Here is a 26,645-nt window from a genome sequence, read left to right on the forward strand (position 1 = left end):
GGCAAAGGTCCCCTCTCTTTTTGCTGCTAGCCCTCTTTGTAGCTAGCAGATCCTCAGTTGTAAACAGCGCACCAGGAATGTGTCTGCATCCGTTTCATCTCATTCCCAGCACCACTTAAGTTTTACTGGTGCCTAGGCTTGAGCTCTCCTCAGAGTTCTGCTAAGCCTTAGTCTTTGCAACTTCTGCAGTAAGCCTCAAAGCATTTGCAATGCATTTCTGAGCACTAGAACTTTGGCATTTGCTACAATAAATGATATTCAGATTACAAGAGCAGTCAAGTTCAAGAGCATGGAGAAAATAGAGGAAAATTCCTTTTCCACAGTAGGAGAAAGTTTTTTTTGGCGGGGGGAAAGCTGAAGTTCAGTGATTTGTTTAAGGTACAAGAACACAGGTTAAGTAGCAAAACAAAACCAGCAGATTATTGGACAAATTTCACATATGGAAGGAGACAGTGAACTTTGCAGCATGCTTTCAATAAAGTTCTTTTCAACCCTTATACACCCCTTGTAAGAAACAAGCTATTGATACAAAAAGTTACCTGTATTGCTTAGCTTGATATGGCAATAAAATAACTTTGTGGTGATTAATAGATACCTTTATTACAACACAGTATTTCCAGGTAATTTAACAACATAATTGGTGGTTGCAGGTTACTTAAAGCCTCCCACTTCAATTTTGTTTCTCAGAAAGTTGCTACATCAGAAGGGCTTCAAGCAGTTGAGGCACAATGACTCTGACATTGATTCAAGTTTAGAGAGAAAAACAAGTATGACAAGTTAGTAAGAAGCTTACTGCAAAAGTAGCAATGTTACCATTCCTCTTTCACATTTTAACAATTGCATATATTATTCTAAAACCAAGCAGCTTAAGAGTGCTGTCGTCTGCCTAAAACTCATGAAGCATAGCTGTTCAAGTTCTTAAACATCGTAATTATTGCTTTGTATTTTAAATAACACATTTTAAGAGCACCTGATGGGTCTATTACTTAATTTTGACATTGTGAGTGTTCGCATTTCCCAAAATATGCATCCAAGGTCTGTACTTGATTTCTTCAAAATAGATAAAAATTTCAAAAGGAATCTACACAGTATCCAAGTTCAATGCAGATAAATGAATTAAGCTGGGCAGTTTCAGCCACACTGAACCCTGGCTACTGCGTACTGGCATTTAGACATAGTCTGTGTTTCATTCTGCAACTGTAAAGTGCTCCAACACTTCTATGTCTAACTATTAATCTTTTTGCCCTTTAAAACATTAAAGATATCTTCCAGTGACTTGTATACACACTGGAGGAATTCTTTCACATTCCTAGCTGGGTAAGAGGAAACATTGCAACCTATCCAATCACCATGTACTTGATATCCTACTCCAAAGCCATCAGGTACCACTGGGCCAAACCCTCCTAATTGCACAGCTGGACTAGCCAATGTGCTTGTAGAAATGATGTTGTGATTGAGCTGAGCATAGGCTTGGTCTTGGTAGAAATCAGGTAATGTAGTACCTTTGGATAAGGCTAAGTAGCGCAAGCCAAAGAGATGTCGGTCAAATCCCTGACCTGTAGAAATAAAGTTACAATTATTAGAGATATCACTAATTTTTGTGAGAAGTAAACTCCGTTACTTAGACATCACATTGCTTTTAAGTCACAAAACCAACAGAAGGTCTGTTAAACAGCTTTTGTTTAGCTTAGCAGAAATATTTTACAGACTCAAGACATGGAGTCTCCTATGCCAGAGAATGAGCTGTATCTTAGGGCTAGCCCTTGACCAGCAATCATGACAGTAAATAAAAGTGCAATGGTAAAGATTTTAATAATACATCACATTCTTCAATTAAACAACCTCAAAACACTCAGGTAAAAAAATGAATATAGTTAAAACAAGTCAGAGAGAGAAAGGACTTCTCTAACCTTATGAATCTAAAAAGAAAAAGGATATTGTATCAGCAAAGGAAGCTCATTTTAGATGCTATGGGGTAGCGTTCAATAGTCTTACTGATTTTACTGAAAAGACAAGTTATGCTTCCGGGAAGGACAATTCAAAGGAAAACAAACAGAAAAATAACAAGAGTAGCACAGCCAAAGATCAGTTTGGTTTGGAAGTCTAGAACCTTTATCTGCCCACAGGAGGACAGCACAGCAACTCTTTAGCCATAAAACTAAAGGTTTTGGTTGCCTTGCAGAGTACAGCACACTAAGTATTAATCAATGCTTCAAATAGCCAAGCTACTATAAAAAGAGAAATTATGGGACAGAAAAAATCTAGACATGCAGTAGTAAAATGGGAGCATGGAGACATTCTCCTCCATCAAGAAACGGGTCATACAGAACACATTTTGAACTGAAACCTTCTGCTACTGTTCATGCTAGAAAGTCTACTTAGTATCAGACCTCCGTCAAAACTAAATTGTTTAATTTTCAAAGTAAACTTTTACTGCAACTTAAGCAGACTTTTCAGTGCAAAAGCTCAAGTGTTCTATATATTCCTACTTACCCATAGCAGCTTCTTTTGTCAAACGGCCATGGTATTCTGAGCACTCCACAATCATCTTCTGAAGCTCTTCTGTGCTATGTCTGGATGGTTCTTTGACAAAAGCCTCCGAACATTTCTTTGTATGGATAGAGGCAGGACGTATAGTTTCTGTACGACCATGTTTGAAAGCTGCAGTGCTGCAAGATTCATATGTAGCAACAGTCTGACTGTACTGTCGAAGGAAAGCCATCTGAAAGGCAAGCTGAGCCACAGCATCTGGACTTACCTTCTTCTGCTTTAGAACATCCTTGCCTCCTTTTTGGAACTGAATCATATCAAGCGTAAGTGCTTCTACAGTAGAATCAAAATGCTGTTTGGCTTTGGTAATTCCTGCTTTTAAGGCATCATTCAGCTTGAAGTCAAGTCTCTGTACTGCTCTAGAAGAGTCTACTGAAGCTGGCTGGGACTGGGGGCCGACAGCTGGCTCTCCAATGCTATCTTTAAAAATCTCATTCTGGAATCTGAGCACAGCCACACCATCTCCCCAGGAATGTTCAAAATTAACTCCCGCAGTGCCGTCTTTAGTTATGATAAGATTAAAGGATTTGTCATACCAGCGGTTAGCACCATCTCCATGCAACATAATGTGGGACAAGTGCACAAGGTCTTTAACAGGAAAATCATCTAAACTTAAGCAAAAGATGGCAGAGTCTACTTTTTGAAGAGCTTCTTCATTGCCATTGTCCAACAGATTCTTTCTCAGCAATGCCCATGTATCTCGATTTTCACTGGAGAGATACCCAAGAGGGAAGGTTGGGGTTGGACTGTTATCACTGAGGATATATTTTAAGTGTGCTTGTATTTCTGAAGGTTTCAGCATATTTCCATCTCTATCAATAACATCAAATACATAAAAATTCCCATTTCTCAGTACCAGTAAATGCTTTGCCTTTTCATCTGTATAAAGTTCATCTCTGTTGAGTTTAGGCAGGCGTGTTGAATTGAAAAGCCTGAAGTACTGAGACATATCTAGGGGGTATGCATTGACCATGTAGGCACCAAACCAAGAAAGAGAAGAAGGCACAAATCGAATTAATTTTTTGAAGAGCTGAGTGTCACTTTTTTTTGGATTGAGGTGAAAAACCTCTGGTTCAAGATAACCAGCCCTGAAGGTCTTCATAAAACGTACAGCAGAAACAGTCATGTTTGTAGCTCGTATGAGCTGATCATTATATTCAGATTTTGGATCAGGATGAAAAGACATAAATGCATTAAAATTCAAAACAACAGGTTCACGTGCTTTCAAGTACATATCAAACCAGGGACCTGGAAACAGTTGAGAAATAGGTCAGAACACAAAAGCAGCTTACCAAGTCAGACAGTTCATACAATCAATATCTTGCCCCAAACAGTGCTGAAGAGTGCATACCCATTGAAGTGTGTAAGAACAGCACAAACATAGGCAATAATTCCCCCAAGGGCTCTCTCAACCTCCAATGATTAAGAGAGAAACTATTGGCTAATTGCAAAAATATCGTATGTGGACCAATCTATGTCAAAAGCATCTATGTCATTAGCAATAAGGGCCAATTTCCACATTTTCTACAGGACTCAGGGATAAGCCGTAACTCCCTTGATATAAAATGGAGCCCCTGGTACTGATATGGGTGCACACTGCACATTTAGTGTGGAAAATACCTTACGCTTAAGCTATTAATTTCTGCAGTACCTTGTCACTGAAGCATGCTTCTCTTTAGGACCACCTCTATTTCTGATCCAGTGTTTCTATCATTGTTTGTCCTTCTTATTCCCCTCATTCTTGGCAGTATTCTTCCATCCATATTTGCTGTCTTGCATTTTCACCTCCTTTCTGTTTCTGTCCACTAGAATGATCAGCACTCAACAGAGCTCTTGATACACTACCATTGGGTAATCCATTGCCAGCTTTAAAGCTTGTAGTAAGAAGAGGTAGAGGGGGCCTCAAAGTTACTGTTTCAGGGCAAAAGCAGGCTTCAAAAAAAAAGTATTATATTTGATATCTGCAGGTTTTCTAAGCAGTCTCATTTCATCATGTGGCCTGTCAGCACATCAAGAAGCATGAATGTGACCCAAAGGATGTGTGCTTGCCATAACCAAGCAAGTTAATCATAGCTCTAGAATGCAGTCACACTAGTCTATGAGAAAAAAAAAATCCAGGAGGTATAGGAAGCTAAGGGATTTTTAAAGTACCTCCTATTTCATCATCATTAAGAACTTTACACTCAGTAAGTCATGGTATTAAGCACTGACTGGAAGTAGACACACAAAGCAAGTGCACATAGATTTCCTCCCAGGGCAGCTAATGTATTAATTCTTCTCATCCTGGATCATTCCCAAGTAGAAACTGAGGTGTAAAAAGGCTACTGGGGACTCGCAAACCTAAGTCACAATTTTAATTCCAAGTCCTCATAGGTGAGCATCTGCCATCCACCTACAGTTTTATAACCACATGCCTCATCATCATATAATGTTTTAACCTTGGACTTTAAAGTCCAGGGTGGAGGCAACTGTGTGACCAGCTTCAAGTGGAACAGGTCTTTCATACTTTCATAAGGTGAGAAAGAAAAAAAAAATAAAAAAAAGAAAAAAGCAAACACTGTAGCTCTCTGACACAAAGTAAAATGCTGGTTATTGTTGATAAACACCATACACTCATCAGCTAGAAACCCAGACGCTGTTCAAAGTGAAAGGAAAATATAAGTTAATAAATTGAACAGCAGTTTATCTGAAATAATGTGATATTTTCTACAGAATTTGTGGTTGTTGGGCAATTTATTAAGCTAACATCCTTCTGGGTATTGTCAATAGATACGAAGGATAGACGTGCGTTAGCTGGGCAACACATACACTACTACTTACATAGGTACCAAACATTTCCATCTCTGTTGCTATCTATCCAATACCTTCATAGGCAGATATTTGCATTTGGAAGTCAGAGGAAGCAACAATAAGTAAGAACCACTAACCTAAAAACTATATGCTTACTTTTCCTTTTCATTCTTTCCATTCTTTTTCTTTGTGTCCATTTGCTGAACTTCTTTATGTTTATTTTTTCTTTATTCTCATCTTCCTCTTTCTGTCTCTCTCATATTCTTGCTCTTTAAAAGAATAATGTTCTGTAGGATTTTTTTTTTGGTTAAGTTTAGAGCACTGTCCTCTTCTGCCTCCCAAAGTTCAGTTTTCTTGCTAAATAACTTGAAATTATTTGAAGGAAATTGATGTAGTTTCCTTAAATGAGTAACTAGAGTTAAGCTCCTCTATTAACCTAAACATAAATAGTAATGGGGAAAAAAAAGAAAAAAGATAACCACTGCAAACTCGAATTTAAATACAGTAAGTCATGAAAAAATACTTTCTTCACTGTCCGTCCATCTCTTATACCAGCATTATGAGACAATTTTCACAAGAAACTGTGCTTACAGAATATTCCTACTAAGCCGTCCATCCTGCACTTAAAGTCTCTACCCTTAAAAAAAGATATTTTAACATAAGAACTCACAGCGATTTTAACTATTTCCCCATTTACAAAGGCACTGCAGAATGCATGATGTTCCACTACAAATGAATAAGCTAGAAATAATACTATATGCCATAGAGAAATTCTATTTTTCAACAAAGTGATCAGATTACAGAAGTATATTTCCAGGTAATCACTTTGTTTGAAAAAAGAAAAGTATTAAGGATTGTGGTTCACCACTCCCATTGCTTTTATCCCACAGCATTTTACTATATTTTGCTAGTGGCTTTAAAATTCTTTATTTAAAAGGGGGAAAAATCTTTAGGATCAGAATTCTTTTTAAACAACAGTAGACTGTCCTGCAGAATTCTGGCACACAAAGATTACAAGAAGGCAGTCTTCTGTCCACCACAGAGGCACTCATAATTTAGTCAAATACTGCCACAGCTGGTCTTCACAGCTTGTTATTCCAAGTTTATGCAACAGACAGCCTGAACTGCAACCTATTTTCTCTCCAGTATTATGAACTGCCTGTTAGCAAGCATGATGATCTGAAGGCTTTTTCTGTATCCTGTAGGCCAACATACCTGTGATGTAACTAGTATGCTTGTTCTGATTGTCTTGAGCAACTAGTTGCTCGTGCAGCTGTCTTCCAATTCCTTTTTCAAAGTGCTGAGCAAGTTCTTCCGTTTTCCTAAAGCAACCAATAAACCAGGCAAAAGGCTATCACAAGTCTTACTTTTGATACTTAATACTCAGCTTTGAAGCAGCAAAAGATACTGCAATGTGTGTATTTTGTTTGTCCATACCTGAACTGGTCATCATTCAAAAGAGGTTTTTGGGCATTCAGGTATCTCCTTATTGTATCTTCTAGTTTGGGAATGGGCAGTCTGAAGGAAGGGGGAAATGTAGACACACACACTTTATGAGCAATAGTACTAACAAAAACCCATTTCTTACATATTAGTCTCTCTTTCCTATTTTTTATTATAGGAATTATATTTATCCTATAGTATAATACCCCATATTATCCAAAGGTCTTAAAGTTACCTGTGGAAGAGGAGGAGGGGAAGAAAGGAAATAGATAAGACATACATCATCCCTGCATAAAGTTCTTTTGGTAAGAAAAACGGTGAAAATCTAACTGGAACAACTTGTTATTACAGTGAAAACTCTCAGTAGCTTACAGGCAATACAGAAAGCCAGGAATTGTTTCAAGCAAGAAAATTTAACAACAAAGTTTAGCTTGGTAGCCACCTCCTGTACCCAGGCCTCACTGCTAGGTCCTGAACACCTGCCTTTTCTTACCGGTTTCCTAATCAATGCCTTTGCAACCTTCCCCTCAATATAAAATAATCCTATTACACCCAAAAAACTCACTTCACAAGATGTTTCAATAGCATCGGTGCTAGAGCCACAGCTCTGGCGGTTTTTTGTTTTGTTTTGGGAGGGGGTCTATGATTTCCTCGTCTGAGATTTGTGAAAAGTGCACGCAGGGAAGTACATAAGGACACGCAGCAGGGCTACGGGGAGTTTCGTTTCTGCTCCGCTCCTCTCCGCCGGGCCGCCCGCCGGCCCCACACGGCCGCGCGCCGCCGGCAGTAACGGTCGCAGCGAGCCGTTACTGCGCCCCCCCTCCCCCCCCCCCACTCCCGCCGCCGCGCGCGCCCCCAACCCCGCACATCTCCTCCCACCCCGCACCCGCTGTGGAGCCCTTCCCCGCTCCTCAGGCCGGCCCCGAGGGGGCCCGGCGGGCGCCCCGCGGCACCTGGGCAGGCTCTTCTGGTAGTGCATGGTGGGCACGATGCTGCGGTGCAGGTATTCGGCGCTGCAGTAGCCCCGCGGCGCTCCCGCCGCCGCCCCCCGCCTCAGCAGCAGCTGCCGCGCCGCCATGATGCTCGCGTGACCCGCCGCGAGGCACCGCCCGCCCAGGGGCCGACGACGGGGCCAGCGCCGCCTCCGCCGCGGCTCCCCCGGCTCCGGGCGGCTCCGCCCGCGGCTGCCCGGCGGCCGGCGGCCGCGGTGGAAGCGCGGCGGCGACTCGTTTGCACTAGCGCTAACGTAATTTTATGTGTTTAAACGCTCTCCTCGGGGCAGCCCTCCTACTCACTCCGCCTGGGGAGTCCGGCGTTTTCCTCTCTCCTCCTCTTTTGGTGGGTGCCCGTACGGCTCATCGACCATAGAGCATCCACGGCCTCCTGAAGAAAACTCTCCGTTTCTCCTGTGCTTTTCTACGAGCATCTGCTCACACATACTGCGTAAAACCAGCATGATAAACACCCGAATCTATTGTAGAGTATGGAATATTTTTTCCATAAAAATAATAATGCTAGAATACTAATCCAGACACAACGGTAACATTTCTTTAAGAAAATGTGGTGTAGTGAATAGTTACAGTAGTGTATTTTTTATCAGATACTCATTAGAAAAATCAGTGTTTGGACGGAGTGCAGGCAGGGCGAAGGAAAGGAAAGCAATCCACGTGGCTTAATCTGATTATCCTCTGAAAGTAAATTGGCCCTACTCTAACCAACGTAGCGGCAGGAGGAAAAAGTGAAATCATTTCGCTTCCCAGGTGATAAATGCCAAACGCCAGAGAGTGTGCTTTTAGGTCCCAGGGTAGTGGTAATTCCTATCTCATACAGGCCTCTTATTCTATACATTCAATTTCTTTTATATTCCTATTTACTAAGAAAAATAAATAAATAAAGAGCCTGCTTTAGTTAATGAAGCCTAGTTTCACCTAGCTTGCCCTGTTGTGATAGTCCAGCTCCAAATCTTACCTGCGCTGCCCTTCAGAGGAGCTACGCGGTAACATGGCTTTTAGCACCTCAGAGGCGTAACGCCCGCTGTTCGTTCCCTGGTTGGGTTTGGCTGTTCAGACCCCAAACTGGGAATACGGGGGAACGCGCGCGAGCGTTACCGCTCTTCCCCGAGTGTCACTTTGTTCGGAAGCAGGCTGCTTTTAGCCATACTACTGCATTCTGTTCCAGTTTTCTAGAGCTCCCCTAATCTCCTTCCAGGTTCTTAATGATGTATTCAGTAATAGGATTGTCGGTATTAATTTGGAACAATAATGCCAGCTGCTTGCTTGGTGGCTATTGGCAGAGGGGTGACCTTGCAGGCCAGCTACGCAGCGCTGGGGGTGCTTTGATCTGATCTGTGCAGAGGCAGAGCGGTCCCCTCCGGCCGGAGGAGCTGGCGAAGTCTCGCCCCGGGGAATGCTGATTTTTCCCCAAAGAGCACCCAGGGCAGCATGGCGGTGGCTCTCGATGCAATCCTTGCCCGGGTCAAGGATGTCTGTAAAAGAAATGGTCTGCTCATTCTCTCGGTGCTGTCGGTCACGGTGGGCTGTCTTCTTGGATTCTTCCTGAGGACGAGGCGGCTGTCTCAGCAGGTACGTGTGGCGTGACGGAGCGTCGCTGCGGAGAAAACACTGTACTTAGGTAACTAAAGGCATTAGCAACTTGAGGAACTTCAGAATGGACTTTTCAAGATAAAAAAACACGTATGAGTATTCGTTAAAACTTCTACAGTAATCTACACCGTTCTTTTGAGTCCTTTCACATATTTTCAAAACATAAGTCCTAAAAAGTCATACAGTTCCAGTCTTTAAGATATCTAGTAAGTCTAGCATAACCACTTTATAGTGTTGCAAGTATAGATAATAATACTGAGTGCTTAAACTGGATGAAACATAGCCTATAATATATATGTTTAGAAAATTGCCTGGTAAAAACTGGTAGCACAATATATTCCATCAGATTTTACATTACTTTGGAGCGTGTGTCTTAACAAAACACTGGGAATAATTTTATCCTTCATCTATACAGAGGTCCAGATGTTTGTATTACACCAGTAGTATTTCACATTAATTGATTTGGGATTTCCCACCATTGTAGACTATGTTATTAAGTAGCTTGGGGATTTCTGCTTCACCACACTCCAGCTAATCTCTTTGCAGGTACTCATTTCTTACTGCTGTAATAGTCTAACAGACTAGATAGGCATGGCAATATGCATTGCTAATACATTTTCCTTCTCAGAAGAAAATACAAATCTCAATTGAAAAAATATGGCACTAAGTAAATGTGATAACTAAAACCATTCTATGTACTGCTACCACTAAACTCAATCTGATTTTTTTTGTGTCCAAGCTGTAGTTTCTTACACATGTAGCAAAACATGCAAAATGCAGAAGGAAGGGATTATATGGACGAACCTCGTAACAGTAGTCCTCAAGAGATGGCGTATTGCATTTTTTCCTGCTTTTGCAAAGGGATGAACAATGCAGTTTGGTTTGGTTGAATTACAACACTGTATGTAATCTAATTAATTTTAAAGCAATCTTTTAAAGCCTACTGTTTTTGCCACCTTGTATACCAGAGTTGCAGATTTCACAAATATTATCTCATCATATCACTTGACCCACAGCTGTTGCAGAACTTAGGAAGACATATATTCCTTATCTTAAAACAATAAACATCTCTCTCTGTATTTGTAGGAGATTAGTTATTTCCAGTTCCCTGGGGAATTACTGATGAGGATGCTGAAAATGTTGATTCTCCCACTGGTTGTCTCAAGGTAAGAGAGGACAAAGATTGTTCCAATAACTTTTGAAATTTCCAAAATAAGGAATATCATGACCACTATTTTGATTTTAACTGAGTTAATATCAAAGTGCCAAGACCACTACTGATAGCTGCACATTTATATTTATAATAGAGCTCTGAATATTTCATAATCAATGCAAAAATTTTGCCACAATCCCTCATATGGGTAGTACTTACTTAAAAACAACATTTTTTAATTGATGTTTTCTTCCTTAATTTTAATGGGAGAACTTTTTCCTTGAAGCTAACTAAAAGTTAAAGGTATGGAATAAATAATACAGCATACCAAAAAAGCCTCCCTTAAATCAAAATAATTGAAATAATACTCCTTACAAATATGATGAAATGGCACCATTAATTTATAATCTTCTGTAGTATTTTGGGAGATTTGCTGCATTATGATGAATATTGAGCAGAAAAAATGTTTCTGCTGAAAAAAATTATGTCTGACTTCAGCTGGAATATAAGCATTGAAAATGAGACTATAATTCACTTTTCAAAATGCAATACTGGGTTGGTTATGGTCTTGAAATATTATATTTTTCTCATCCAGAAATTCATGAAATACACCTTTCATTTAATGGTCCTAGGTGAATATGTTGTTTTTCTTATGTGTCTTTATTTCACTTTAAATGTCACTGTAAAGTATAAACAGCTTCAGTAAAATGGCAGAAAGTAACTGGAAGTAACAATAGACTTTTTAAAGTAGATGTGAATCTTTGACAGCAGCACTAGCTAAGTGGCTCAAATAAGACCTTCAGCAAGGCACACTAAAATAAATCAGACAAGTCATTGGGAAGAACTGGGTTCTCAAATCTCAAACCATTTTTTTCCTACTGGAATGTATTTTAGAGATCAGAAGTAATTGTATGGGAAACTAAAAAAGTTAGCATCTATTTGACTATTAGAATAGAGTTATGTAAACTTACATTGGATGCCTTTACCTCCAGTGTACCAGTTAATATAGGCAAATGTGCAATACAATGCAGTATGTAGAGAGCAGCACACTAATGTATGTGTTGCAGTGAACATGATGGAAATAAAACTAAAGAAAATAAGCAGTTAGTATGCCTTTCATACTTGTGTATTATATGTGTTACAGACTTTTCCACACATAAATATTAATAGCAGATCACTCATTTATACCAAATACATGCTAGTCTGATGGTAATCTGCGACATTTGCGATGGCTTTTCTCCTATGTATTTTGGTGATTCTTTATTATGTTAAAGGTAGAACACCACTATTTTCATTGATGACAGAATTAATGGTGTAGGTCTTGGTTCTGTTCCATGCAGCTAGAGAAAATCAAGACAATATATGTTGAGATTTTTTTGAGATGTCAGAGAAGAGTTTTCCAAGGAAAACAAGAAACTCATATGAGGAAGCAATGTAATAAGGACAGAAAAGGGTTGGAGATAAGTCACATGTCCTTCCCTAAAATTTACAGTTCTTTCCATCCCCACTTTTTATTAGAGATGCCAGGAGAAGAAGCAGCACCAGATGAAAAGCTGCTCTGACACAGCCTGTGGTAGCTATAGGGTATCTACGAATAAGTCAGGAACAAATCTCTGGGCTGTACTGTTAGAAAAGATGAACTTCACTCTCTGAAGAAGAATGAGAAGAAACTTAGTGAAGGGATCTTCAAAGGGATTAGCTGTCCTTGCAAGAGAGTATGAGTCAGTCTCTCTATACCACAGACTAATTCTGTTGCCTGCTGACGTTTCAGTTGTTTTTGCAAACAAAAGATACGCTAAATGTAAATACATCTCCATACTGTACTTTTTTTTAATAATAAGTACAATATTTCCCACACATACTGTTCATAAATTTAGTAAACAAAGGCTGTTTTTTAACAATCTACTTAAACTAAATTTCTTCTTGGAATAAGAATATTCTCAGCCTGCACTGTGGGAGCAATACCAAGTTTATATTATAAATACTCAGTGTTGTTGTTTATAAAAGCCAGGGATATAGCATCCTGAAAAAAACCTCTGATCTTATGCCCCAGATGAAGTTAGTGCAAATTTTTTCATTTAAGAAGTACAAAATTAAGTGTAAGGAAAAAGAAAGATGAGAGGAAAGGAGAATTAAGAGAGGTGTTCAATCCGAAATACCCTATTTGCAAGTCCAGAGTTTATCTTGCAGGTTTGTACTATACTTCATTTGACTAGATGGCTATATAGTTAGATAGTAAATAGGAATTTTGCAGGTTGTCTCCATTAGGAAGGAGAAAGTAATGACAGCATCAGGTATCTTTGTTTATTTAAAAACTTTCTTGCCTGCAGGAGAAGTTAGTCAAACAACAGAAGACTGTTTCTTCAACATGTAGTTCCCTTATCTTATGTAATTCAGTCACAATACCCAGAAATGCTGTATCTCAAATTTTATTAGTCTGTTCCATGTTCCCAGTGATCCTGTCTCTGCTCCTGATGTCTCCTAACACCTTTTCCCACAGACAAAAATCTTGAAAAATCAATCACCAGTAAAACTAGCCTGCCAGTTTGAGCCTTACATAAGCTTTTGGTTTTGGTGGTGACACGGACCTTTACTAAGGACAGAAGTTAATATTGTTTCAGCAGAGCTTTTGCCAACATGGTGGAAGATGTCCCCATCCACATCACTTCGGACACTTCTGTAAGATACAAAAGAAGTGATTTGAACTTCTTCAGCTTTAGGCAAGTCTGGAGTGCATACTCTAAGTCAGTTTTCTTACCAGAGGATTCACACCACCACCATGACCCTGAAAGAAAGTGCCCATCACTGTCCATTGTGAGAATCCATAAAACATGGGAATTTGCAAAATTCTCGGTAATTCCAGTCAACTGGCCATTTAGATCATATGACACATTGGTTCACATGAACACTGTTTATTTGCTTTTGCCTTCAGAATTGAGAAGACACAAAAAATCTCACTCTAGTAGTAGTTCCAGGTCAGGATGGTGAGTTACTAGCAGAAAGGTGGAATAAAGCTTGAACTAACAGCATATGTCACTTTCCTTAGCATGTGTGTGTGTGTGCATGTGAGTGCATGCAAAATAAATATCTTTAAAGAGAAACCATACAGCCGGACACAGTGCACCAAAAGGAATCTACTTTAGGGGTCTTCCATTGTTTTATTATTCTGTACAGTATCAGGGAAATTGAGAAAAAGACTTGCATCACAAGATGGACAAAAACAATGCCTAAATATTAAAATTCTTAAGTTAAAAAAAATGAAATTAAGATTCTTCTGGAATCACAGTCTGAATACATTGAAATTAGCAAATAATGCAAAATGGGCAAGTTACTGCCAATTTTTTTGAGGCAGTTTAAAGGGAAGAAGATAAGGAGTAGAATCATAAAATAGTTTGTATTTCATAGGAAATGGATCTTCCTCTCTGTTGGCTTAATCTTTTAGTTGCCAGCATTGTCATGGAGTAAGACTAAGCTCTGTATATGCTTGGAATTAAATAGATCATATGTGTCTATTTAAGTTTCCTATTCATGATGTGAAAACATTAGAAAGAAGGTTCCAGACTTTTTGAGAAATACATGCCAGGTGTGAGAATATAATATAGAATGTGAATAAAATACGGTAAGAAATAGTCTGACAGGGTTTGTAATCTGTCCTAGGAATAAGAGGAATGTTCCAAGGTCCAATTTCAGACCCTACTGTTACCAGATATACAGTGCTTATTATGTATATACACATAGGGTACTATTTTTAAACCTAGGAGTATTAAGAAAGCACAGAGAGAGCGGGAGCCAAATCTAAATGCCCATGCATGCACAGACTCTGCCTGAGCTCTTACAGCAGTTTGACAGGGAGATCCCCTCAACAAGTCTGAAAGATCTGCTGTGGAAGAGCTAAAGTTCCTTGACTTCTGTTCTTTGGGGCAGAGGCCTTGATCCTCATTTGATGACTACTGCAGTGCAAATAATAACAAATATAGTTCCTCCATTATTTTCAAAATACTTCAACAAATACCTTAGTTTTTCAAGTAAGCACACACAAACTTGGCAGTGACAGAAATACATCCTCTTTCAGTCCATCCTTCACTGAATCTTCTGATATGTTTAAAACAAGTCTAGATACTCAGATATACTGATCTGCATCTGCTGATCAGCTGGTCAAAGGTACTCAAATTTGTTAAGTCTCATTTCTTCCTATCTAAGCAATTCCTTGACAGGTGTGTATTACATCCTCTAGCCAGGAGATGGCTCTGTCTAGAAGACTAAGAAAACCCGAGTGGCTACAGAGGTGTTTAGTCATTTCATTGCAGTAAGGATTTAGTTTCAGAGGCTATCTGATGCATTTTCTAACACAGTGTTACCCTCCCAGAAAATAAGAAAATCTCTACTCTCTTTGAGCATATTTACTTACAACTTTCATGTTGCATATATCCCTTATGTTGTCAAGAAAAACTGATTGTCTGGGATATCTGGGTAACCCTTTAATTTCTCAAATTTTTTAGTGCTTGAAAGAATTAATGTCAATGTCCTTGTGCGCCACACTAAGCAAAAAAGCTGAGAGAGAAACAAACACTCAAGTTTCCCGTCAAAATCATCTCACCTTTGCTAAAGATAATACAAACACTTTGGCCAAATATTCCCTGTGCCAGCAGCAGTGATAATCCACAAAGTCTGGCTTGAACACAGGCCGGGAACACTGGCAGTTACTGCACAGCAACGCATGTGCTGTTGGCTCCCTTTGGGGTGTCTTTGTCCTTGTGCCCTTCCCCTGCCCTATGATCTTCACCTCATGTTACCAGTTTCATACTTTGCTAATTCCAGTGGGCCAGAACTTTAATAAGCATAAATGCATTGACTAAAGAAGTATTTGAGGAGGCTGTTACTGAAACCTGATTTTCTACAACTTCATATCTTGTTGTGACTGATGTTCTGAAGAAACAACAGTGACTGAAAAATTTACCACTGCTGAGGCTTTTATAATGCTTCTTTCCAGTATGGATTCTTTCTAGCAGGCAGAGAGCTTACACTGTAGTGTCTGCCCCAAAAAGGAAGTTTGAGTCTCCTTTTCTGTTCAAATTGCACATGTGCCAATGACTCTGTAGTGGAAGAAGTCTGACTTCACAGTGTGAATGTCGTAGAGCTCTCTGCATGTAGAATATATCACTTTCATCAGACTACCTGCATCTTCGAAGATGAATTGCAAAATGTGTGTGCTGCAGATCTGTAAGGCAAGCTGGGGAGGAGATAGGGCTTGCAGCCCATGGGTTCTTGCATCAAGATAGCAGTAAAAGCACATAGATGGTTTCTGACCTGTATTTAGCCATACAGTTTCACAGACCTTACAAGAACTTAATTCTCTCCTTCTGAGACATCCACCCTCTCCATATCATTTAACAGAAAAATGAATTAAGATGTTATTAGCAAGGCCCCTGCCATGACACATATACACAGCTGTACTGCATAAGCCATGTGTCTCCAGAAAAGCCAGCTAAAAACAGAGTTACGTAGATTACACTAGCAGAAAATTTGACCTATTCAGTTCTTTGTATTGATTTAAAATGTATTTCTATATAGGCAATAGAAAGCAGGGTCCTTTACTTCAATACCCTCTTGTTTATGTGATTAAGACTTTTATCTGATGACAAATACATGGTCTAGATTTCCAAGACTATTACTGGTAGTGAGCAGTGAGACTACTTGTGGGAAAGAATTGTCGGGACAGAATTTAACTATCTAGCTGCCTTAGATTTGTTTTAAATGTGCTTGTAACTCCAATGAATAGTGCTTTTAGAGAGAGCAGTTTGTTTCATTTAACCTTAGAACTAATTATTAGAGGTTTTTTTGTTTACCATTAATAGTTTTCTAGATATTTAAGAAGTGCACAACAGAGATTTGATCCTTTTCCATGTGCAGAATCTGTTAAAAAAAGATTGTTTCCTCAGCTGATCTGACCTGGATTTTGATAAATTACAAAGCTAATTCCTCCAGGTATGTGGTGCCTGATACAAACAAACATATGCTAATAAAAATTAATATTTAGCTGAAGGTTTGTTTGAGGATAGGAAGAAAATATTGATACTGTTGGGTTTTTGTTGACTGAATCAAATATGATTTGCTAAATATAAGAACTGTCCTCCTTCAAGGGGATTCCTGTCTATAATACCATCAGTTCTGGTAATCCCTTATCCTTATGCTCAGATTCCTGATTGGGTCATCAGGAATCCTGTTAAAACCTAGTGTTTAATTAGGAAATTACTCCATTAAAGTACCTTTTTTCTCCATATAATGTTCTTTGTCAGCACTCTTGTTTGGGAAAGCATTGGCATTTTAATGTCCCGCTAATGAAAAATATTGCTCTTTCTTTGTCTTTCTGTTTTAATGGGATTCAGTTGTAGTTCAGCTCTACTGTGCTGTATCAAATTTTGCTTTTCAGGACTCATTAATTAAATTTGAAGAATTTATAGTTGTATAAACTCTGTAAAAGGATGTGGAGGTACACTGGGTGCAAGCAGATGTGGGCACACTTAGCTCATGAACTGAGCTTGGCAGACACATGCCAGCTCTATGCCGGAAGCCGTACAGCCGCATTAGTGTGGCTTTGTGCCCAAGCTCATATGCAAAGGGCTAATGTGGCTATATGGCTTGCAGACTGGTCTTGGCAGCTCAGAGCAGAGACAGCTCGAGCTCATGGCTGTCTGCAATCATCTGTGCAGACATGCCCTAAATAACTTCATAGCAACAGCATATTCCTTGAGGGTTTAGGGTTTGGTTAAAAAGATGTGGTGAGATAGACTATCAGCTTGGATAAATTCTGTCATGCACTGCTTTGCTTGTTGTCAGCTGTGGATGAAACTGATAACACACCACAGACTGGGGATTATTTGTCTGCTTTACTACATGAGCTTACAGTTCGCTAGGGATGAGAAATTTGACTCAAACAGTCTGAGGTCGGTACTGATATTTGAAATATAAATCTTCTACCATGAATATAAATCAGTGCCTGATATGGTCGCTATAGTATCTATTCAGAATGGAAACACAGATCTCTGAAAGGCTGTGTAATTTGTCTTTTTCTCATTTATGATTAAATTTAAACCAGCCAGAGACCAGCCAGAATTCATTCACTCAATAATCCCAGTTTTACATGAATGACAACATGTGCAGTGCTAATGCTTCTAATCCATTCCTGGTACTGAGAGATTGTTTTCTACGTTGTCTTGACAAATTCACATAATTTGAATGAAGATTGACTGGGAAAGGGTAGATAACATAAGCCTCTGCTCAGTTTTGTCTCTTGTCTTTTATGCTGTGTGTAAGTTAAACTCTTCCCTCCAGTTATTATTTCCTGGATACCAGGCACTTCTGTTATGCTTATGCAAGCTAACATAATCTGGGGCATAATCAAGTGCAGTCATTCAAGTATTGTATTATTTAGCAAGGTGTTGAGGAGCAGCTGCAGAATGCTGCCTGTGGCTCTCCGAAGATCGTACTCAGAACAACATTTGATAATGTCTTCAAAGCAGCAGTATTTTCCCCTATAATTAAATTACTGCTAGAAGCTCAGAGCTTTTTCTTCACACTGTTAGAATCCGGACTTTTTTCTCTAATTTATCTATATTATCTTACCAATAGAAAAATACTGGCAGCCAGGAGCGTATCTTCCCCAATAGAGGAAGGTAAATACTCTGTTGGGTTAGTATGGGAAAATCTGTGTGGTATCTGAATGTAACATAATGTGTGTATAATTTCCCATTTCTGAATTATGCCATATTATCATTGTTACCTGAATAATAATAGAAAACAAACCGTTAGCCCTTTTGTAGGATACGTTAGGTACAATCTTTATTGAGGGGAAAGTCAATCTAGAGGTGCGAGTCTTTAAATGGATGACTAGATAGGATAAATATATTTACTTACAGAGTGAAAAACAAAACTGTACTTGAATGAAAATGAAAGGGAAGGATTAACCAAGGGTAAGAAGAACTAGTCAGAGAGCAATCTGACCCGACACAGTTATATTACTTTATATTATCCGTATCTATTATATTGCAGAACTCATCTCAAATTACCCCCCAAAATTTCCAAATGCTGTTTTGAGATTGCCTGAGCTAATCGAAGAAAATTCCATTCTACCTTCATAGGAAACCATATTATGAAACCCTGCTCAGTGCCTCAGACATCTTCACAGGTTTCACTTCATTATCCATGCAGTTAGACATGTGCTTAGACATGTAGAGTCTAATGGTCAGGTCCATAATGGCTCCTTTCTATCCCTCTAGTGTTTTCTCTACTTGTGTAACCTAAAGGTACAAACTGTTTAAGGGAAATGAAACAGGTTGCAGAGTTACACGTGTCATAATGACAAAATTGGTCCAACTCAGTACAAATTATTTAAGAAGTGTTGGTAGAGACCTAGTGATGTGCAATAGACATCTATAGTGACAAAGTGAATGAATATGGAAAGCACCAAAGTGATTACAAATTGGGTATGAGTAATTCGTAGACCTAACAGAATCTTTCTGTAGTCTCCTAAGTGCTCTAAAATACTTATCTAAAGTGTTTGTGAAAGAAACTGTAATGGCATATGAAGCTTGAGGGTCTGTCTCTACTTCCTATGCTTCCTAAGGACAGAAACATCTGTAAACCATAAACAGCTGAATGAATCTGACATTTGTTTAGAATTCAAATTTGTGTTCCAAATCTTTTTGTTCTTTTCTTATTTTAAAAACAATTGAAAGAACTGTCAAAACAAAAAGTCAAATGTTGTTAAGATTCCTGGTTCTTTCAACTCTTTCTACAGATATGAAGCTCCATATCCATATTTAAGAGATAATTTGTTTCCACTTGTATCCTGACCTTTGGATTTAGGGAATACCTTCTTTTATTAGAACAGCTAAAGTCAACAAATGAGCCTGGATATGCTGCTATAATAGAATGTCTCAGATCTCCTTTATCTCTCAGTGATCAAAGGTTGCTGTTCATTCCTTCCAGCATTCGTAGGTGTATGCAGTAGCCCTACATATTGGAGAGTTTGGGAGGGAGCAGTGATGAAATTGTTATTGGACACAGATCATGGACACATGAGTGGAACGGAGTCTTGCCTGTTTACTTTAGACCATGAGAACAGATTTCCTATAGCACACTAGGAAGAGCCAATGCGTGATGTGAGTTCCTGGCAGGCTTTGGGCAATGCATCTCAGTTTCTTATTAATGCTTACAGCAGTTACAGAATAAGGAAAAGGAGACCTCAACATTTTGGGTAAAAGTAAAACTTGCACTATTTTATTAAGCATCAGTTTAAAAACTGATTTCTAAAGCTGTATGTTACAGTGTACTGGAAATGTAGATTTACTTGTTTCATTTTTTTTCTGGCAGCCTAGCTGTAAGATTAAATGCCATCTCTGCAACTAGCATGTTACAGACAACTAGATTTTCTAACTTATTGTTCCTCTGTTGTAATTTGAAGATCAAGGGCCAAATTTTTCACAATGCTTGTCATCTAAGAGATCGTACTGTCTTTTGTAAAATATCAGTATACTGAGCTTCTCTGAAAGATTAATTCATGTTTGAGGTGCTACTTATAGCTGATAATGTAGATGATATATAACATATATATATATACCATATATAGAAACTACTGCAGTACTCCTATTTGTAAAACAGCTACCACCTTTTGTATTTGTTTTTATTGTACTAGGACAGTTTATTTTCATCTACACAAAGATATCTGAACTTTAAAAATGTTGTTTCCTATTATCTGATATTATTTCAAAGGAGATAAGCCTTTGTAGCCCCCTTGACCTTCAGCAGGAATCTAGACTTCTTGGTTCCTTTGCAAATCCAGCTGTAATCCTATGAAAACTTTTGGGATGGAACTGGGATCATTCAACTGATTACAAGCTTTTTGCAGATTGTGATAGTTCCTTAGTTGTGTTCAGATCAACAAAAGCCTGTTAATATACTGGTATTCTGCAAACTATTGTAGTCCAAGTAAAACTTGCAGAGAGTCTAGGTGTCATTTTAATGCCTATGTGGACTGCACATAGTGATGCATTGAAAAAGTGGTTATCTTTACAAATGGGGCCATTCTCCTTCAAGTGCACAACAGAAATCTGATCCAGCTTAGTTTGGGGTGTGAACATGGAGTACTGCATGGTTTTATCTTCCTTTGCACTTAGACAAATGGGAGGGCATTCCAATGCCACATGGAAAATCTGGGCATCACTTAAAAGTGGGTAGATGGGACTGGAGGCACAAGGTGGCATTGGCTTCCATCCAACATGACCCTTTATTGTCTGTAATACGTACTGCATGCACAGATCAAGAGATGTGCTAGCCAGCTGTTTTTGCACATGCCTGGGCATGAGGCATTTTTGCTGAACAGTGTGTCATGGCATCTAGAGGCAAAAAAAAAAAAAAAAAAAAACAGACTATAACCTAGCACATTAAGCAGGGGAGGGTGAAGGTGGCACAGAGAGAAGCACTCTCATATGGCATGTGTTGAGAGCAGCAGACTTCCTTAGCACAGTCATAGATAGCAGTGAGGTCTGGAGGTATTCTGGCTCAGTAGATATGCTGAAGAAAGCAGAGGAATATTTATCCTGGAAAGCAAAAGTTATTCTGATTCCTCTTTTGTGTTACCTTAAATCATTTTAACTCCTCTGGAGACTATAAACAAAATCAAGAATCATACTAGACACAGAAAGACCCAGAGAAAGTTTCTCATCTCTCTGTCATATTTGATAAGTCTCCTATTTTCATTGCTGCAAACTGTTTCATAAAGGTACCTCAACAGAAGTGAAGCAGCCTGTCACAAAAGCAGATACAGTTGGGCTCAGGTGAGGAAAAGGCTGATGGTCCTTCCCAATGCAAAGATCACTTCAGGCACATGTTCCTTCACTACACAATTGTTTATCTTTAAGTAAGTGTCTTATTTTCTCTGTTTCCTTGTCAGTAAAATGGAAATACTACCGTCCTACATGATAGATGGTTATATTAGAAAAGCACTTTAAAATGATTGAATGGGTGGTGCTATTGAAATGAAGATTATTACCATTTTGAAACTTGAAGTGCCTGACCTTAAAAAAAAGGTAAATGAGAGCCTGCCTGCATGATCAAGCAGCATTAGTGAAGCCAGCACTTCACTTTCATGCTGCTCAACTCTAATATAATCATCTCTAATGTAGCTGCTAGAGGAGCTTCCCAGCCACACTGGGAGAACTTGCTTAGGAAGGTCTTTTCTGTGGCATGCAATTACAAAATGAGAATGCAAGGGAGGGTGGGGGATGAATGAAGACAAACATGATTCTAGGAACAACTGCTGGTGGTTAATACTTGACCATTACTTCTTGACAGGATTAATGTCTTTCTAATCGCACTAATCTCTTCTGATAACTTTATCCATAATCCATCTATTTCAAAGCAATATCCAGATGGCTTCTGGTGGTGAAGAAGACAAATACATATGCAGAATGGAGTCTTAAAAGCAGCTTCTTATGTTTTGCCTTTCTGAAAATATAAGTTTTGATCTTGATGCCGGTCAGAAAAATGTGCTTTTTTTATCAGAAGGCAATAGAAAAAGTAGAAAATCCCAGGGAGTCTAGGAAGTTCTATCTTTATTTGTAAATAAAATAGTTCCTAAATACTCTGATGTTTATCAGTGACAGCCAAAGCAAGTCTAGAGGTGCCTGTAAAGGGGTAGCTACTTGTTTGCACTGGAGTAGTTAGATTTATAAGGTATTGAAAGAACTTTCTTCCTCATTACTAAAAAAATGGTATAATAAATTTTGATTTTTTTTCCTCAAGTTTCTCTCAAAGTAGACATGAAACATAGCACTTAACAGGTTCATTTCTTCGTACCATTGGCAAAGTCTTCCTCTGTAGTTTTGAAAATCTTCCTCTTTCCTTCCAATTTCTCCTTAAGATCTTAATCTACATTTCATTAGCTCTTCCACTGATCCTGACTTCCCTCTTCACCTTCCTCCCACAGCAAAGACCCAATAAAGAAATCATTTATTTATTCATAGGCCTAAAATCATAACCTTTCATAAATCACATGGAAACCGTCCAAGAGAAGTAAGCAAACTTTAATCATGCCATCCTAGATAAAGCAATTAAGCTAGGATTTTCTATACTAGCACTCAGTAGTGAAATAATTAACTCTTAAATGTTTGTCCCACTACAATGCTACAAGTAGCTTGATTTTTTTTATTATTGTCTACATTCAGCTCTTGATCAAAATGTTGCAATTTCAGTAAATTTACTGACTTCCTGACTCTCTTTCTCTAATAAAAAACACGATTAAATAGATCAGAGGGGAAACAGACAGATTTGGCTGCATCAGATTTCCCAGAAAACAAAGCAGAGCAGATGTAGAATTACCCAAGTCTCAATTAAAAAAAGACTAAAATAAAAAATAAAAAAAAAAAAAAAGAAAGAAAAAAGTCTAGACATCTTTTACATTTTAAGAATACTTTAAAAAGTATTTTCAACCTGTAAATATTGTGGAGCATCAGTTCTACATTGTGTGGAGATCTTCAGGTTATCAGAACACTAATTTTAATGAGGCTTGAAACCCATAAAAATACAAGAATCATAGCACACATACTTATAGAGATATTTTGTAGATACAACACTTGGGAAGCTGTTCTTTTAAATCTTATTTAGTCCCTGAAAATACACAATTTCATCCAAGATCTGTTGGGCAAACAAGCTAGAATAAAAAGATTAAGCAGACTGCCCTAGATAGGAGAAAGAAAAGCTGTAGGAAGATTGTATTTTCATATAACTGAAACAACCTATGCAGCAGATAAAGAGGTCATGGAGCTACTTGATTTATTATGGTATCTTGTGATTGTGTCCAGCATCAGATGTTGCAAAGCAAGGTGCAAGAAACCTCTTAAACCATAGTAATAAGAGGTTTCCCTTAAATCTTTGAATACAAGATGTAATATCTCATCCAAAACTCACTAACATATATTTTTGAAGCCTTAGGCTTGACATCATCTTTTTCTGCACAAATAATAAATAGTTCCTGAACATGAAATTACAAGAACTTTATTGGAATTCTTTGCCAAACTGATTAAATGAATGAGAAGTACTTTAAATACTCAGAAAAGCTGCGAAGTGTTTTTTTGTTGTCTCATTCCTGTTTTGTCTCTTTGGTAATCATTAAATCATGCTACTCTTAAAACATACATATGGAAGCTACCTAGCTACATAATAAAACAGATTATTTTAACCTATGAATCAAGTATCTGTCTCATTATTCCATGTCTGACCAGATTCTGGCTTGAGAAGAATTCAAGGTACCCTGTTTTTCATTCCTTTGCGTTGCATGAGAGCCTACTACTGGATGGTAGATAGAGAAGTATCTTTGTTCAGTCTTGGAAAAAGTTTGGGAAACTGTTGGAAAGATTTTTATGTAGCCAAAAATACATCTGATGACGTCTGGAATTAAAAGAAAAACCTGAAATTGATACAGTGATCTTAAGCCATTTGGAAGCTTATTCCTCCTGACTTCCCTATTCTGAGGAAGTAAAAAGACTACATTTCCTGTTATTTCTCCACTACATTATGCATTATACATTAGAGCTCTAGATACCAACAGTGAGGAACTCCGGTGACATAACTGCCTATTGCTTACTGCATACAATAACTGTGATGATCAGTGTGTCTGTTAATCTCAATGTCTTCTATTCCTTCTGGCATCAAACGTACGAAGCCAAATGAAAAATAGTTAGTGATTGCACTCTCATATTAGAGGCATTTGTTCCTGAAAGTCATGCTGAACAATTGCTTAAAATGACACGACTAGTGTTACAACAGGGCCTTTGGAGAACTGTTTCCTCTGGTCCATTCTTAAAACTAAGCATTGCAGGACACGAGGAACACAGCTTGGAATCCAGACTGTTGTTCGGCCTTCTGCCACTCAACAGTTACCCCTGTTGCACCTCCATAGTTAATTACTTCTGAGGACTTTCTCATCACAGCATGAACTGATCATGACTTTATCTGATGACAGGATAATCTCATTACAGATGATGATCTTGTTAATGAATATCCCCAAGACAGAGCAATCTCATTATTAGCCCCCTCAGGATTTGTCACCTCAGAGCCAATGTATGATTAGATTCTAGTTGTGAAACATCCCACCAGATCTAACTGAACAATGTCTGAGGCTGAGGTGACACCCCTAAAGGCACATGAACCACTGGACATAATTAATTAGGATTCCCTCCCCCTCCCAACTACTTTTGGGCATATGATCAAGACAGTTCTCATGTTCGATACAATCTATCCATCTCCTCCTCCTGGCATCAGCGAGCTGTTAAACTGGCTCAATGGCCTGCCAAACCTCAGCATGTAAGAAGAACTCAGTCCTAGAAATCTAATTAACAACACAGTTGTGATTCTACAGAACAGTAATGCGTTAATTTGAGATTACATACACCATTTAACTCAACTATTTATCAAAAAATGGTTTAGAACATTTAGTCTTCCATATCAGACCTATCTAATAGAAATGCCACCAAACTAAGTATCATTGCTACTGCTGGGTTTTTTTAGTATACAGTGCTGTCGTCATATATAGTGCTTTTTACAGATACACAGGAAGATGGAATTTATATCAAACAAGAAGATAAAGGAGAGGGAAAAAACAATGGTTACGAGAATGCAAGATATTGAGATGCACTTTTTCTAAATGATCTGTGTTACAGTGCAACCAATGTTTTCCCTTGCTGCCATAGTGTTAACAAAAAAGATACTAGATGAGAAACTGGCAATGCAGAAAAGCAATACTTTTTCTTAATTAATCTAGTAGATAACAGGAACCTGAGAACTAAATCTCACTCATTTGATTTCATTAAATGTACTGTAAAGGTTAAGCTGCACTTTAACATTGCCTGTAGATAACCTCACTGAGCAGAGTGATGTTGAGGAGATCTCACTCAAGCAGGTGCTATATGTTAGGAAAGGCCTGATGTGTGTGTTTTTGTGTGTGTGTATATATAAATAAATACATATTTTATGTATATATACATGTATATCAGATTTGTTTTGTTGTATAATCAGCTTTGTTGTATAATCAATGACAGTAGGGTCACACAAAACAGTAGATGTATTTCATTTCAATTACAGTTTTTCTGAGCTGCGTGTTTAAAAGAATTTACACAGAATTATTCAAGGTTAAATCTCAGTTTAAAGCCTCGTGTAATACTGATGTCACCGGAAACTCACATCTCAGCCCACTCCACAGCCTCAGACCACTTGAGAATAGTATCATCTGGGTCTATGTCAGAGCAGCCTGGAACTAATACACAGAACAAGCAGTGTCTTAATTTACTTGCAAAAGAGGGGCAGCGTAACTTAAAGCACTTGGCAGAGAGTTGTATAGCTCAGCAGAAACAAGTGTTGTAAGACCTCTGGTCATCCTCCCTCGGGCAGGGAGGCAAAGGGGAGAGCAAAGGGTGAAGTGATTTTTTTTTTTTTTTTTTTGCTCCCCACTGTGCAGCAACCACACATGCCCTTTAAGGGGTTTCCTCTGCAGGAAATATGCGATACAGAGCCTGTCTCTTTGGAGGCATGCTGAGTCACAATCTGCTGCCCAACATGCCCCACAGAAAAGCAAAAACATGTTTTGCTTCATATGGAGTTTATAAAAAATTAAAATATTATGCTGTTAGGTAAAAAGAACTATGTGTCAAAATTGCCCCTTAGTAGCCTGATCTCACTTTGAAGCTAGATATAAATTAGTCCAGCTTCACACAGGAAATGGCTGGGGGTAGGGATTGTGGCCAGATGCTCTTCAAAGGTCCCTTCCAACCTGAATTATTCTGAGAGTCTATGAATTGTATGAAATTGTATATAGAGTTTCACACATAAGTTTGTATGACTGATGATCACAATAGTTCCTATGAACTGAGACACCATAACTGCAGGTTATGTAAAACTATCGTATAAGTTTGAGGGAGCAGTTAATACTATTCCGTTCTCATGTGTACATGCTGAGTTGCAAGTTACTTCAAATAATTGAGATTTCATATGGTTATTAGGAAACATCCTTTTAGCTACAGAGGTTAGAGCTTTAGTGTTACAGGCACAGCTCC

The 26,645-nt window shown here is 38.5% G+C and overlaps 2 protein-coding genes across 3 annotated transcripts in view; one reads left to right on the plus strand and one right to left on the minus strand.

Moving 5' to 3' along the window:
• Positions 1-574: 574 nt before the first annotated feature.
• Positions 575-7,865, minus strand: CPT2 (carnitine palmitoyltransferase 2). 2 transcript variants are annotated; one of them, XM_062582087.1, is made up of 5 exons: positions 7,737-7,865; positions 6,778-6,858; positions 6,556-6,662; positions 2,494-3,798; positions 575-1,556 (listed from the first exon to the last, which is right to left on the minus strand). In XM_062582087.1, exons 1-5 carry the CDS (start codon positions 7,859-7,861, stop codon positions 1,225-1,227), a joined length of 1,950 nt encoding a protein of 649 aa, XP_062438071.1. In that variant the 5' UTR covers positions 7,862-7,865; the 3' UTR covers positions 575-1,224. The 2 variants fall into 2 exon arrangements, with proteins under 2 accessions (XP_062438071.1, XP_062438072.1); XM_062582088.1 differs by lacking the exons at positions 6,556-6,662; positions 6,778-6,858; positions 7,737-7,865 and adding an exon at positions 4,202-5,609.
• A 1,359-nt stretch (positions 7,866-9,224) lies between these two features.
• SLC1A7 (solute carrier family 1 member 7) overlaps positions 9,225-26,645 on the plus strand; it is a 52,690-nt gene continuing 35,269 nt past the window's right edge. The window contains exons 1-2 of the mRNA XM_062581942.1: positions 9,225-9,365; positions 10,473-10,552. Of these exons, the coding sequence (XP_062437926.1) occupies positions 9,225-9,365; positions 10,473-10,552 (221 nt within the window). The remainder of the gene's footprint in view (positions 9,366-10,472; positions 10,553-26,645) is intronic.

The sequence above is a fragment of the Rhea pennata genome, chromosome 8 (genome assembly GCF_028389875.1).
Source record: "Rhea pennata isolate bPtePen1 chromosome 8, bPtePen1.pri, whole genome shotgun sequence".
In the NCBI taxonomy this organism is placed as follows: domain Eukaryota; kingdom Metazoa; phylum Chordata; class Aves; order Rheiformes; family Rheidae; genus Rhea; species Rhea pennata.